A 15,980-nucleotide genomic window follows, 5' to 3' on the forward strand; every position below is an offset into this window, starting at 1 on the left:
TAACAGAGAGAAGAACTTAACCACGATGATATGTAGTAATTATTAACAGTGGTATAACAGAAAGAACTTACCCGCTATGGTATATAGAGTAGTAATTATTAATAGTGTTATAACAGAGAGAACTTAACCACTATTGTAGTAATTATTAAAAGTGGTATAACAGAAAGAGCTTACCCGCTTTGGTATATAGAGCAGTAATTATTAACAGTGTTATAACAGAAAGAACTTAACCACTATGGTATATACAGTAGTAATTATTAACAGTGGTATAACAGAAATAATTCAGTAGTAATTATTAACAGTGGTGTAACAGAGATATCTTACCCGCTATAGTATGTACAGTAGTAATTATTAACAGTAGTAATTATTAACAGTGGTGTAACAGAGATATCTTACCCACTATAGTATGTACAGTAGTAATTATTAACTGGTATAACAGAAATAACTTACCCGCTATAGTATGTACAGTAGTAATTATTAACAGTGGTATAACAGAAATAATTTACCCGCTATGGTATATACAGTAGTAATTATTAAAAGTGGTATAACAGAAATAACTTACCCTTTATGGTATATAGAGTAGTAATTACTAACAGCGGTATAACAAATATAACTTACCCTCTATGGTAAGAGAGAACTTACCCGCTATGGTATATAGATCAATAATTATTAACAGTGGTATAACAGAAATAACTTAACCACTATGATATATACAGTAGTAATTATTAACAGTGGTATAACAGAAATAACTTACCCGCTATGGTATATAGAGTAGTAATTATTAATAGTTTTATAACTTACCCGCTTTGGTATATAGAGTAGTAATTACTCATAGTTTTATAACTTACCCGCTATGGTATATAGAGTAGTAATTATTAATAGTTTTATAACTTACCCGCTATAGTATATAGATCAGTAATTATTAACAGTGATATAACAGAGAGAACTTAATACGTGTAGTTGTATAACTTAACCGCTATGATATATAACAGAAATAACTTACCCGCTATGGTATATAGAGTAGTAATTATTAATAGTTTTATAACTTACCCGCTTTGGTATATAGAGTAGTAATTATTAATAGTTTTATAACTTACCCGCTATAGTATATAGATCAGTAATTATTAACAGTGATATAACAGAGAGAACGTAATACGTGTAGTTGTATAACTTAACCGCCATGATATATACAGTAGTAATTATTAATAGTTGTATAACAGAAAGAGCTTACCCGCTATGGTATATAGAGCAGTAATTATTAATAGTGGTATAACAGAGAGATAGAGATTTAACCCTATTGCTTGTTGTATAAATACAGCTCCAGCATATATATCTACCTAAAACAAACATAAATAAATCACCTTCTTAAATATCCCATGAAATAATAATATAGCCATCTGAAATGGGGTTTAACATCCTACTTGTCCGCACCCACCGAGATATTTCAATAATTTGCGTGTAGGTAGAGGTGGGAGGAAACCGGGGGACCCAGTGAAAACATATGACGTTGGATAGACGATTCTGCTCCTTGTCAAATACAAGCGGGAATCGAAACCACGCCACTTGATTCAATGACAGACCTTACGATCTAAAGTGCATTTGTTAAACAATTCGGCAACACAAACCATAGTTTGTGTATGCGAATAACAATTTGTGTTAATCTAAATAATGATTATCGATGCAACTCCTGGCTTTAGTTGGATCCCGTGTATGCACATGACAGGGAGTCTATCTTGTCGCCTCCTTAATCCTCTGTCTTTTCTCCAGACATTGCAATTTTATTTTTAAAGACCCCTAGAGCTATGCTACTAAATGGTGCTTACTAAATCTTCTCTGACAAATTTCAGTTAAATATTACTGAAGCCATGGGCTACATAACCATCTAGCAATATCTATCATAACAACACCATGTTATCATAATCACTTGGATGAAGTGATAAAAACACCATATAAATGGAATGAAATGAAATGGAGTTTAACGTCCTACTGTTCTGCTCCGAACTGGGCTAATGAAGACAGGCATACGCCATACAGTGTGCTATGAGGGAAATTTTGCCCGGACAGCAGCACTACGGCCTACTCTTATATCGAATTCCAACTGTCAGGGGACCTCGGTTTTCCGTCCCATGCGAACGACTAGACAGAAGTAACAGAAACACACTATGAACACTTTGTTGAAGTGATATAACCATCCTATAAACACTTTGTTGAAGTGTTGAGGTGTTCAGAATATTTAGGTAGCAGTGACCACAAAGTGAGGTAATTGGAGTGCTCATCCTCACTTCAATGTCATTTCTGCCTTCTTTATTTCATTGAAAATGAAATGAACACTTCAGATATCAAATTTATCACTTCGAACACAACTCATTAGAGTGCCATCCACACTTTAAAAGGGTGACGTCATCACTTCGTTTGCATCGTTCTTTTCTGGAGTTTTACGTCCACACTTCCACCGCGAGTATATCGGATCGAGTTCTTTTACGTGGCCTGTACAACTGACAGCGGGGGGGGGGGGGGCTTATATTTAGAAGTCAACTAACTATCATCTCGTTTCGTAGATATTGTGTATTTTATTACCCCAAGGATCATTTTACGTACAGTATTTACCTGAATATTTGTTCAACGGAATATATATTTTTTTGCCAATCCGGATCACCTACATTACTCGCGTTTGTTGTTTCTATTTTAATGGATTCAACCATTACTAATTACGAAACTAAAGAAGATTGAAGACGACATTAAAGAAGAAATATGTTTTTGTATGTGGTCATTAATTAGTAGATAAAAGTATCCTCGTTTCGTATTTATCGGTGCTTTACTGTCTGTGTTGTCTTCTTAATTAATAACAGCTTCAGAAGATGATCGCCGGCAAGACTGGTTGCATTACGTCTTTCTTGTAATCAATATGTTTTTTGTTTTTTTGGGGTTTTATTTTAGTGAAATGAAATGTAATGGGGTTTAGCGTCGTAATGTTCCGCTCCGGAGAAGACAGACACACGCCATACGATGTGCTATGAGGGAAATTGCCTGATACACGCTCTGGACTGTATAGGGCAGTGTACGCTTATGATTAATATTTATTGTTTATTACTCACAATGTCTGTGTAGTTTGTGTCATGTCCGCAGGTTTGTCTTATGGGTCATGTCGTGCGTGTAGTTTGGTTCTCCCACACTAACTAATGAAGTACATTTTCTCAATCCATAGCCATTTTATTTTAATTTGTTTTAATACTAAGCTATCATAGGACAAAGTAGCCAATGACGAAGTACAAAAACATTCCTTAATCCACTGCCTCTTTATGTGGGCCACAGTGGTTCAGCTGGTAAGACGCTGGGTCGCCAACCAGGTGGGTTAGGGGTCGTTCCTTGTGTTGGCCGAGAAAATTCCTCGGGATTTTCCAGCGCGGATTCCCGTTGTCAGTGGTGCAATGTGGAGGGCCTCGCAATGATAGGGTCTAGTTGTTCATGGGATGGAAATCCGACGCCCCGTTTAGACATTGGTGTACACGTAAAAGAACCCTTGACAGTTGCAATTCGAAATAATAGAAGGCGCCGCTGTCCGGGCGTAAACCCGTCTTCATTAGCCCAGTAACAGCTGTTTTTCAAGAAATGGTTTGCAAGATTGGTATTATTTGAAGATTTGTATATGAAGATTTGTATATGGAAATATTAAAATACAATTAAATTAAACAAAAATTCATTTTACAAATCTGGTATGAAAAATATCTGATTTATAAAACAAATATTGATACAAAGGTTAATTCTAGTGTACAAATGTCGAAAAAGGACAACAAAATGAAGAAATAAGAATTAAGGACTATGAATTAAGAACTAAGTATTAAGACAACTGAATAAAGAGCTGTTTGGTCTTCCCTAATTATCAGTTGTGAAATATTTCAGATGGCGAATAAATTCACCAATGCCTTTTAAAACATCATAAATTTATTATTGAAACCATACTGTCTGTTCTGTTAAAACTAACAAGATTTATGTGTTTCGTTGTTAATATTTGTGACAGGATCAGTCTGGGCTAGTGACAAGTTTAATAGACATCAGTTTAAGTACAGTTAAGCAAGGGCGGACCCAATGTGGGTGGCGTGGGGCCCCCCGCCACCTGCTCAGCTACTTAAAAATTGTAAAACAACACATTTTATGAGAAAAGCATCATGGTCGTGTGCTTTACCCTTTATCGTCAGATGGTGGGATGGGGTGGGCATTCAAAGCGCGAGATAATGATATATACATATGTGATATCACAATTAAATGTTTGCTTTAATGAAATTGAATCACAATGCCGTCGTATTTATTCATAATACAAATTGACGTCAAACTGGGTGTTGGATTTCTCACTTTAAAAAGCTCAGCGTGTATGTATATATGCCAAAATGACGATAGAGACCATGTATTTCTCAAACATTTTCAAGGTCGTGGACGGGGGGGCGGAGATACCTCACACACTCCTCTCGTACGCCCCCCCCCCTCCCCAGAGATACATTGTTTCAGGTACCGGGCAAATCCCTTCCTGGATCCGCCCCTGTAAGACTTGTGAAGTCATCTGTGAAACAGCTATGGTTCTAACTAAAGGAACTGTCCTGAAGTCACAGCTTGAACCAATGGATACTGTATCTTAAAAGAGTAAGACGCTGGCTCGCTAGCCTGGAGGTCGCGGGTTCGATCCCAGTGTTGTTCGAGAAAGTTTATCGGGATTTTCCGGTCTTGTTTCCCCATGTCAGTGGTGCAGGGCCGGGGGCCTGACAGACAGTCGTCTTTTGGTTCGGATGAGACGCAAAACCGAGGTCCCGTGTACACATTGGCGTGCACGTTAAATATCCCTTGGCAGTTGGAATGCGATGTACGAATAGGCCGTCGCGCCGTTTTCCGGGCATAACTGCCGGGCAAAATTGCCCTCATAACACAGTGTATGGTGTATGCCCGTCTTCATTAGCCCAGTCAGACCAGACCAGTAAGACACTTGTCTGCGATATAATCCTAGGTGGAAACGGGTGTAAAGCTTGGACAAACCGACCATGTTAGAGCTGGTCTGAAACGTTCAGCAATAAACAATAAGCCCCTTGCCAGATTCGCTTAACTGGGTTACATTGACTCATTTAAATTATTCCACTGTAAGAGTGAATTGATAATAGCGACGATCAGCTATTCTCAAAAATGACAACAACCTTTTTTTGAGAGCTTGTTCCACCTTTATCCGGGAGCTGTTCAACTATGCGACATTCGACCATCTTTGATCATAGTGTCAATGTTGTCCTTGTAAAGTAGAGGAATTGCTATTATTATCGCCGTCGCTTAGGATCTTTGGATCAACAATGGTATCATTTTTTTTTTTTTTGAAACCTATTTACTGAAAAGGTCGGTTGTGAATGATCAGTTTCCGACGGTTAGATCAAGGGAACGGATACCATTGGATTACTCTATATCCATTATTAACGATGCCTTAAATTGAATATAGCATTTATACAGCTAATGTGAAACACTACAACATTCATTCCACACAGATAATCTTTTAAAAGCAATGTCTGACTTTTGTGATTATTTTTGGGAAATCCAACCGACGCTATTTAATTCCTTGGTTTATACACTGTTCCTTTCTCTTCTTTTTTTTGTATAGAAATAAAATGAAGTGGAGTTTAACGTCCTACTGTTCTGCATCGACTGGGCTAATTAAGACGAGTTTACGCCATGCAATGTACCCTGAGAGAAATTTTGCCCAAACAGCAGCACTACGGTCCAGATCGAATAAATCTGTACAGGGTTTATTTACATGTAAGTGTACACCTATGTGTACATACGACCTCGGGTTTTGTCCCATCTGAATGACTAGACGATGTTCTTGCCAGGCCATCAGTCCTGCACCATGGACAATGAAAATCATGGTCAACAATCCCGCGCCTATTCTCTGGGCCACCGCTGCCCCAACAGTAGCAGGGCTACAACCTTTAACTGGTAATTATACTAGATACAAGTAGATTACTGTTTAATGTGAGTTTTATCTGATATTCACACTTTATACCAGTTTTGATTTATAACATGTAATCTAATTTATGTGGTTTTTGTGGCTATTTAAGCACCGCGCTAAAAGGGTTTGTCAATCGCGATTAGTGAATAGTACTACTACAGGTAACCCATAAACCGATTATTATGAACTGACTTAATAAAACCTTTAAACGAAGCCCACTAAAGTTTCTCCGTTCTATAAAGCGATATATAATTCATAAAATGATGTATGTATTTCTCATGAGCGCAAAACCGAGATATAAAATGACCGACATTTTATACCCAATATTTCTCTAATTACTTTATCTGCATGTTTTTGTCTTGGTTTGTGTTGCTGCCCTCCTGCATTTAATATATAAGTACGGAAATGGTAGATCGAGGCAACTGTATTTAAGGCCGCAACAATTTGAAATGCTGCCTCCAATTTCTCCAAGAAGGAAACATAACTTTTGCTGCGCTTCTCAAAAGCTTCTAGTAGCAAATATTAAAGTTTTGAAATTTTAACAAAGTGTTATAACGACCAGACGCTTTTAAATTGAATACATCAACTATGATTATCCTCACTGCTCCGTTTGAGTAGAGAATTATTATTTCTAGAATTATGTGGTATAAAATGTGGCTCTGGGGGAGAGCATTATTAAAGAACAGAACCGGGTTTTACAAAGCATTCTCAGGTTTAACTTAAGAATTTACTAAACTTTCAGTCACTATTTATGAAAAATATATTTCATCCAGAAACATAAAACTTTGCACATAATTTCCTTTTGATGTATTTGATATATTTTATAAAGGGCTACATTTTAGTTAAAATAAGGCGAACAATTTTGAATAGATTCTTAACTTTAGTCTGAAAACGCTTTGTGAACTCGAGCGGCTAGGTTGTGGAAAACAAACACCTGCTTTCGCCTTTTTTAAAAAAAAATTACTCAGAGATTCGTCAGATTTAGATAAAGAGCTGCCCGTCCTTGCTATAATAGTTCCAAAATAGGTAATGAAAAATGAATATGTTGAAAATTTCTGACAAATGACTTTATTTTGGCAAGATATCGATTTTCAAGTACCATTGCTACGATAATAAACAAAGTCTCGATTATCCATTTTAACGTTAACTTGTTAAATGATACCGGTGTTCTAATCCATTCAATAACTAACCCATCTTATGGCCTAGGGAGTCATTGGCTTGTGAATAAATGCCTACAGAATTTTTTTTTATAACATTTCAAGCCAAACAAAGACCTTAGTTTTTACAGAATGCATCTTTAAATAGTGAAATGTATAAGAAAGGAATGTCGATCCATAAAGAAATAACGAGCTGACGACCTTAAAACAAGGTGATTATATGGCTGAGTCAATAAAGGTCAACGTATTTATTAGTTGATTATGTCGGAAAGTCGAGATAACGGTGTTTCACTGTACTTGATGTGATGTCAGCATTTGATGTCGCCGTACCAATAGACAACGAGCCAAACGTACATTAATTAAACTAGATGAAAAATGGGTTCGTGTGACGATTTAAATGAAATGCACGCGCAGAATATCTCTAAATCGAGACATTGATACAGTCCTCGGGCTAACGTCCTCCTGCAGTACCACTACATTACTTAATACCACGCTCTGGATTCTTGAACCATATATAAATATTGATTACCTACCGAGATCTTAGTTAATATATACAGAAGTAGGGCTATTAAACTTAGATAAGTTCTCATTCGATTTCCTCCAAATCTTCTACCAAGGTACTCTGGCATTGTATATACCTGTAATAAATATTTAATGGAATTATTTACTCGAAAATTATAACACATAAAGTGTCGGCTCTAAATCCAATTGACAGGGCGAATCTCAAACTGTTAGATACAGGAATTGAAATTTGGTTTAACGTCCTACTTTCCTGTTCCATATGGGCTAATGATAACCAGCATACGCAATGTAATGTGCACGGACATGGTTAGATTTAAGTATTAAGGTCACCTGCAGATTTGGTCAAAGGTGACGAGATGTAAACTGGGCTAGCGCTAACCCTAACCCTATCCCTTGACCTAGCCCTATTGACAATCTCGTCAACAAGCACGTGCTCTAACCCTATTTACATCTCGGCGACCATGACCAAATCTGCAGGTGGCCTTAATAATTAGATCATGCCCACGAACAGCGGCGCTACGACCTACTCTTATTTTCCGCTGTTTACGTTTACGCCGATATGTACACGGTATCTCGTGTTTTCGTCCAGTCCGAACGACTAGACGCGGTAACTTGTCAGAACCCCCGTTCTGCATCACTGACAAGGGAACACCACGCCGGGATGGAACCATCCATGTTAGCGAGCCAGGACCTTACTCACTGACCCACCGCGGCTCTCTTCAGAAATTGGCCGACTACACAGCAATGATCCAAATAAACCTGGCTAGTTAAGCCGCAGTAGTGGTTGCGATGCCCACCGAGGGGTTATTGACACGCTTCCTTTTGACTTGGTCTCTTAATAGACTTAGATTATGTTTTCATACTATTTCCTCCAAATCTTATCGAAATGTCGTGCATGGGTATAATAAACCAGTGATTGCTGTCAAATAATTGTTCCAGATTTATATAGTTTCCAATCGCTAAATGTCACTATGTCAAATAGCATATCAAATATGGATAAAATTATGCATATTTAATGCATATTTATCTTATAATTGACGGCAGTATAAATCCCGACTTCTCAAGAGAGTTCCTTTAAGATTATATTTTCTCGAGTAAGACGCAAAAAGGTTAAAATGGGGTTTTGTTTTTAGTAACTAACACGGAGATGTACACGAAACGGGAATGGTCTTATTTTATGACGTAGATATGACGTAGATGGCCCACTTATGCTGTTTATTACCATCATATTTTTTCAAATATATTCGTTATAAGGGTTTAACCAGTGTATGTATTTTTGTATTGTACCAAACATATGCGTGCTTAGCTACAATTACACTAATGGTTACAACGCGGATATTTGAAAAAAAAACTTGACTTTGATTGAACGATTCGACGATAACAGCAATAACTTAAAAAGTAACTGATCGATAGGCGACCAATCTTGATAATTAGTCAAACAATCCCGGCGAAACGTTCAAACAAAACTAAATATGCAGACCCAAGGGTTTGACGACAAGGGCAATAACTATTCGGGTAATTTACGCCCCGATATGGTTCGTCGTTTTTACTTGTAAAACAATCTCTGTGCTTTAAAGCGAATATAGATTTAATGTTAAGCGGAATGACTGTGCAAATATGTAATTAGCTAGTTTGACAATAAACCTTACATTGTTTGCAAGTATATAGACAGTCCGACGGACATGCGTGACAACCGTATGTACACTACCACATTATTTATAGTAATGAGTTAAAGATGCATTATGTAAGATTTAGATAAAGAGCTGGCTGTTCTCGCTGTAATCATTCAGAATTAGATAATTAAAAATGAATAAGTTCAGTCAAATTACTTTATTCGGAATGAAGTTAAGAGTGTTTGAAGTTTTAACAATGTAGCCTGGATTGTCCAGTACCAGTATTACGGGTATAAATAAAGTCTTATTATTATTAAAGGGGCATTGTGTAAGATTAGATAAAGAGGTGACAGTTCTCGCTATAATATTTAAATGTAGATAATGAAAAGGGAATATGTTGAAAATTTCAGTCAAATTACTTCACTCTGAGCCGTGCTATCGACGAGTTATTATTGCTACCGTTGTTACTATAATAAACAAAGCCTCGATAACCCATTCTTGCTTTAAATCATCAACTGCAAATCGTATTTAAATATATTGAAAATCAAGAGTATCCGATGACATGGAGAGTTGATTATGGTCTTGGTAAGTTAATTAATGTCTAATTAATAATTTATATAAAAAATTTAGGCATAAAGAAAGACCTGCAATAGGCAGATTTAGCTTTTTCATAATGTCTGTTTAAATGGCGCTCTTGTTTTAATCCATTCAAAATCACGCCCATCCGATATTCTAGAAAGTTTATTATGGGCTTGTCATCTGAATAAATGCCTAATATAACATTTTAAGCCAAAAGAAGACATACAATATACAGATTTAGCTCTAGCATATTGCATCTTTAAGCACGCCATAATTGATTAATAAAGGGAAGCAACCTACCCCTGACGTAAGATATATTGGTAGAAACACCCAGCCTAGTAGCAGCAGCAGTATCACAGCCTGTTGAATATAATAAATAATATAATATAAATTATTAAATTAAACATATATATCAATATAACATATTAAAAGAAGGAAAAGAAGAAGAAAATTAAAAAATCGTACATAGAAGAAGAGGAGAGAGGGAGAGAGGGAGGGGGTCTTTAGCAGTGGGGGAAACCGGAGGACTCGGAGAAAAAATAGGGGGTGGGCAGGCGACCCTACTCCTTGTCACGTACAACCGGGATATCGAAACCACGCCAGTTTACTCAATGACAATAGCAATTAATAGGTTACGTCGTTATTAAACATGATATATAAATGAAATAAGATCTACTTAGAATGAAATATTATATATTTGTGATTCGTATATATCTATTTAAAAACGGTTATGATAAAACTAATGTATTTGACATCTCTTTGTATAAGAAGATGAATCTAAATATGTCTGATGATATTTTTTATATAATGATAGACAAAAGTGTGGCATTACCGTTATGGCATACTCGTAACTAGATTTTATTTCATAGCATATAATTATAAAAACAGTTAAAATCAAGGTTGATGCTATTAGCAAGCTACTAAAGAAGTGTGATGGTCTATTGATGTATTAATTGGACGTGGATTCAGGCCTGCAGGGCCACCCATGCTGGTTAGTGGCACCCTACTTATAATAGTCCGATAACATTAACATTATGTCTTTACTGTCATTATTGTTTTTATATATATCATCAAGGTTTTAGTTAACATGGAGATAAATACATTATTAAATGATCACGTCAATACGGTGCTCATACTGCACACAGAGAAGTCCACCTCTTTCATACTTCGGGAGTTAACTGTAGACGGACAGTCTAAGTTTGGGTTGTACAGCGCTCAATGGGTGTGGCGCTGGTTTCTTGAACAGGAAGTCCTCGGTTAGAGAAAGCTTATCAGAATTTCCAAGCCATTTTCTACGTGAAAATGGCGTAAGCCGGAGGTTTTGGTAAGGTAATACATCTATTTGTTCGAAGGAGGAAATAAACCGATTTCCACACGTGTACTCGTGCACATAGAAGAACTATTCACACATGGGATTCGATGAAGAACATGCGGAAGCACCGCTCCCCACAATTTCCTTCATAGCAGGTCATTCGTAATTAGTCATGTTGGTGTAGAAAACTCGGACGTTAAACCCCATTTCTTTAATTTGGTAACTAATCCAAAGTGTGAATTTGACCTCAAATTCGGCTTCCAGGACGAGTGGTGTATTTCCGAAAATGATTGATCTGGGAATGGGCCAACAACATTTGAAAGCTACATGTAAATCAAAGTGTCGTTGGGAAGTTGAATATTAAATATTAAATGAAATAAAATGTTTTTAAACAGATGGTCAATTAAGTGGGGCGTGTCAAGATTTAACTATTTTGACGAACCAAATTTGTTTAGGGTTTGGATCTTCTGGATTTGACGTACATTGGTAGGTTACGGATAACATTAACTACACCGCGGAGTTCCTGTCAGTGTAACCTTACCTATACGGGGGGTGGGGTGGGGTGGGGCGTCTACGGAAAATAGCGCTTATGACAAACAATGAAATATCATACATTCAGTACCGTGGGTCAAACCATTGACCTCTGTTACCTATATGTGAACATTGCATAGATAATGAATAAGGACGGCATGTCTAAAACGTCGAATATACATCATCAGTCGATTTGATCTCCTCTGGAAATGTCCATAACATTTATATGGTTCTTCCTGCAAATCGATTAAGAGAGGCCATTGACCATCAATTCAGCAAACATCGTTCTAATATTCTCGTCAACTGTCAACGCGCATTATTGGTTTTAAAGTAGTCGTCACATTAGCTAGTGTCTTTGTATAAGAAATATTCAAATATGAGTGTTTTGCATTTGGAACTTCAAAAGCAAATCGAAAAGTGTCATAATAAATAGGCACTCTTTCTCCAAGAGCTTAAATGTTACACCCTTTCCGCACACTGAGAACTGTCTATTTCGAAAATAGATCTTTGCGCTGAATGGTCTCCGTGTTTAAAAATTAGTATCCTGTATTGTAATGCAGTTCTAATACGTTTCAGACTCACAAATTATAAATATGAAATTACAATTTGATTAAACGGAAAGACAATACATACTTCCCAAAATCCTCGAATTATGCTTAATGTTTACGACAAAATCGATATAACAGCAGGTCGTGGTCCCCTTTTCCCTGGCAAAATTTTCCCCATATCACACTGTATGGCGTATATCCGTCTTCATTAGCCCAGTCGGAGCAGAACAGTAGGACGTCAAACCCCATTTCATTTCGTTTGTTTGGACTATAACTTTAAACACGAATCCTTGTAAGTATAAGTGTTTGTCTGGTTGTTCAAACATTTCAAATTTCTTTGAGGTCAGTATAGACATGCAAATAGAAAAATACGTCATAGAATTTTTTCAAGAACATTAAAGTAAATAAACAATTTTTTGGGGGTTTAAAGTAAATGGGCAACGTCACCAAATGTTTATTTACTGGAAAATATAACATATAAGGAAAGTTGTTAAGAAGAGATGCTGTCTTTAGAAATCGGTAAAAATAAAAGAATAAGAAATATGTGAAGATCTTATACTAAATATGGAGTGACTTCCTGGTTCTATCATTCTTCGGGTTCTGTCTGAGAAAGCAGCTTAGTCTCGTATTTACTCTGTGGCACAGTTAATACAAAATAAAATAAAACTACGCGAATTAAAAATTGAACTATATGTTAGTCCCGAAATGACCTAGTTTGTGTCGAGTGAACGTTAAATATCTCTCTCTCTCTCTCTCTCTCTCTCTCTCTGATTGTGTAAGAGAGAGTTGATTGTACAAACAACATCTGTTTCGTTCATTACGGATTTCAGAGTTATTGTAGTCGATCGAAACCAGAACGTAGATGATTAAGATCTGATTCTATTAAGAATTGATTGTATCGATATATTTTAGAGGATTGCACTATAGACAAAAGGGGATTGGTGTACTTGTTAAATCAATTGATTGTTGTTTAATGTGGCACAGTGTGTTGGGCACCGACCTACTAATCAGGGGTCGGGGTTCTATGCAGATATTGGGCAAGATAGTTCTCCGGGATTTCCATCTTGGTTTCCGAATTCTCAGTGTTGCAGGAAGAGGGGGAGGAGGGGGGGGGGTGTTTGACAACGCATAGTAGTTCTGGCCGTTCTGGCCGGCTGGAGGAAATTCGAAGTCTGGTGTACACGTAAAAGAACCACTGGCAATAGGAAATGAAATAGTATGGGGTTTAAAGTCTTAGCCTTCTGCTCCGACTGGAATAATGAAGACGGGAATACGCCATACATTGTGCTATTAGGGAACTTTTGCCCGGTTAGCGGCACTGTGCCCCGCTCTTATATCGAATTCCAACTGCCGGGGGATCTTTTACGTGCAAGCAAAAGTATACACGGGACCTCATTTTTTCGTCCCATCCGAACGACAAGACAGCACTAGAACCACTGACAAGGGGAACCCATGTCGGAAAATCTGCTCCGACAGGGCTAATGAAGATAGGCATACGCCATACAGTGTGCTGGGAGGGAAATTTTGTCCGGGCAGCGGCTTTTCGTCCGACTCTTATATTGGATTCCAGAACTCAATACAACTGTATTTTCACTAAATATAACTGTTGCCATGTAAAACAGTAAATTTCAATCGTATAACTCAAATTATAACATACAGAAATTCCAGAAAAAATTAATTTTAAACATACATTATACAAGAGCTAAATCTGCCTATTGCAGGTCTTCTTTCGGTCTGAAATGGTATCTAAACTATTAATTAGACATTAATCAACTTATCCACATCATAATCAACTCTCTATGCCATCGCTAGCCTACAATATTTAGCGGATTGGAATACATTTTTTAAAAAAGTAATTAAACGTAAAAGTGGATAATCGAGACTTTTTTTTTTAATGTACCGACTTTAGTAATGATGATCGAGGCTAGCCTAAAATTCAAAAGCTGATCTCGGTTTAGAGTGCAGGAGCAATTTGACTGAAATATTCAGCATATTCTATTTACGTTATCTTTATTAACTCTTTATCTAATCTCACCTTGTGCCCCTTTAAGTCAACAGAGGGCCTAAATTCTCTAAAACATTAACGGTGAGAGAGAAAGAAATGGGGTTTAAAGTCCACTCGACACAAACTAGGCCATTTAGGGACTAACATATGGTTTAATTTTATTTCAATAATTCGTTTGCGCGTAGGGGTTCTTAGCAGTGGGAGGAAACCGGAGGACCCAAAGAAAACCCACGAGGTTGGACAGGCGACCCTAATCCTTGTCACGTACAACCGGGGATTCGAAACCACGCCAGTTGAAAAAATATTAACAGTATTCGACGAAACGCAAACTTGATCCGTACCAAACCTCAATCAAATATCTCATACGTTACATCCACATCAAAGGGTTAATAAATAAAACTAATGCTATACAGGATATTTTGTTATTCGATATTCCATTTAGCCCGAGTTTGATAAAACAAAAACGTAATTCAATAGATCTGTATTATCCCTCTTATTTGTCATTTGATATTGAATATTAGCCTGTGCTTGTTAAACAAATTGTAATTCAATAGATCTGTATATCTCGCTTATTTGTTATTTGATATTCCATATTGCCTGCGCTTGGTAAATAAAAATTTGTAATTCAAGAGATCCCGCTTTGTAACATACCTAATGCAATGGTTTGTTAATATAAGATGTCACGGCATATTAGTGTAATGGCAGGCACGACACAAGTCGCTTCCTTAGGTTTTCACAAGAGAGAGAGAGAGAGAGAGAGAGAGAGGGGGGGTAACGTCCACTGAACACAAACCAGGTCGCTTGTGGTCTAACATACATGTATGGTTCAATTTTATTTCAACAATTCACTTGTGCGCAGGGGTCTTTAGCAGTGGGAGAAAACCCATGAAGCTTGACAGACGACCCTACTTCTTGTCACGTACCAGCGGAGAATCGAAACCACGACATTTGACTCAATGACAGACCTTATAATACAACGCGCACGCGCTAACCTCCCCCCTCCTTGTCCAAAAGAGGTTGAACATAGAACCTTGAAATATACATTTACATAGTAAATGAAATGAACTGAAACGGGGTTTAACGTCCTACTGTTTTGCTCCGAACTGGGCTAATGAAGACGGGCATACGCCATACAGTGTGCTATGATGGAAATTTTGCCCGGACAGCGACATTATAGTGTGTCTACTCTACATAGTAAATACATTTTACATGGGGTAGTAATAGTTGACATTTTCCCATAGATTTAAACTATAACTAATTATATCTTGACTAAAAAGTAAATAAAAATCGTCATGAAAAGGGCGGGTGCGGGGGGGGGGGCTTAGTACAAATCACCCTGAGAACAAACTTGGTAGTCTGTATCCTGATGTCGTCAATTTAACCAATATGCTTCGCGGAACAGCTATAATCATGTTGGGACACAACACAGCGTGTAGATGTATATCTTGGCGGTTTGCCAAGTCTCGTCAAACGCTTCGCGGAGCAATAGGTAGTTATTTAAGGTAAGAAAGGTGTTATCATCCGGTCTTTCTGTGATAAGAGAGGAGCGATAATGGATATAAATCATCCAGTCTTTTTTGTTTCATTCATTGCACTAACGTATATAAATGAGACCTGCTACTAATATTCATACCACAAAGAGACGCCACACAGCTTAGTATCAACTGCTATCAAAATAGTCAATAAAATGAAATTTCTACCATTGTTGAAAGAAGTCCAACAATTGATGAAGGATATTG

General features: G+C 37.2%; 1 protein-coding gene across 1 annotated transcript in view; it reads right to left on the reverse strand.

Moving 5' to 3' along the window:
* The window catches only part of LOC126829457 (sodium/glucose cotransporter 4), a 55,446-nt gene that overhangs the window by 14,978 nt on the left and 24,488 nt on the right, over nt 1-15,980 (reverse strand). The window contains exons 4-6 of the mRNA XM_056102967.1: nt 10,146-10,205; nt 7,665-7,769; nt 1,232-1,337 (exon numbers count right to left, since the gene is read on the reverse strand). Coding sequence (XP_055958942.1) covers nt 1,232-1,337; nt 7,665-7,769; nt 10,146-10,205 — 271 coding nt within the window. The remainder of the gene's footprint in view (nt 1-1,231; nt 1,338-7,664; nt 7,770-10,145; nt 10,206-15,980) is intronic.

Source organism: Patella vulgata, chromosome 8 (genome assembly GCF_932274485.2).
Source record: "Patella vulgata chromosome 8, xgPatVulg1.2, whole genome shotgun sequence".
Taxonomy (NCBI): domain Eukaryota; kingdom Metazoa; phylum Mollusca; class Gastropoda; family Patellidae; genus Patella; species Patella vulgata.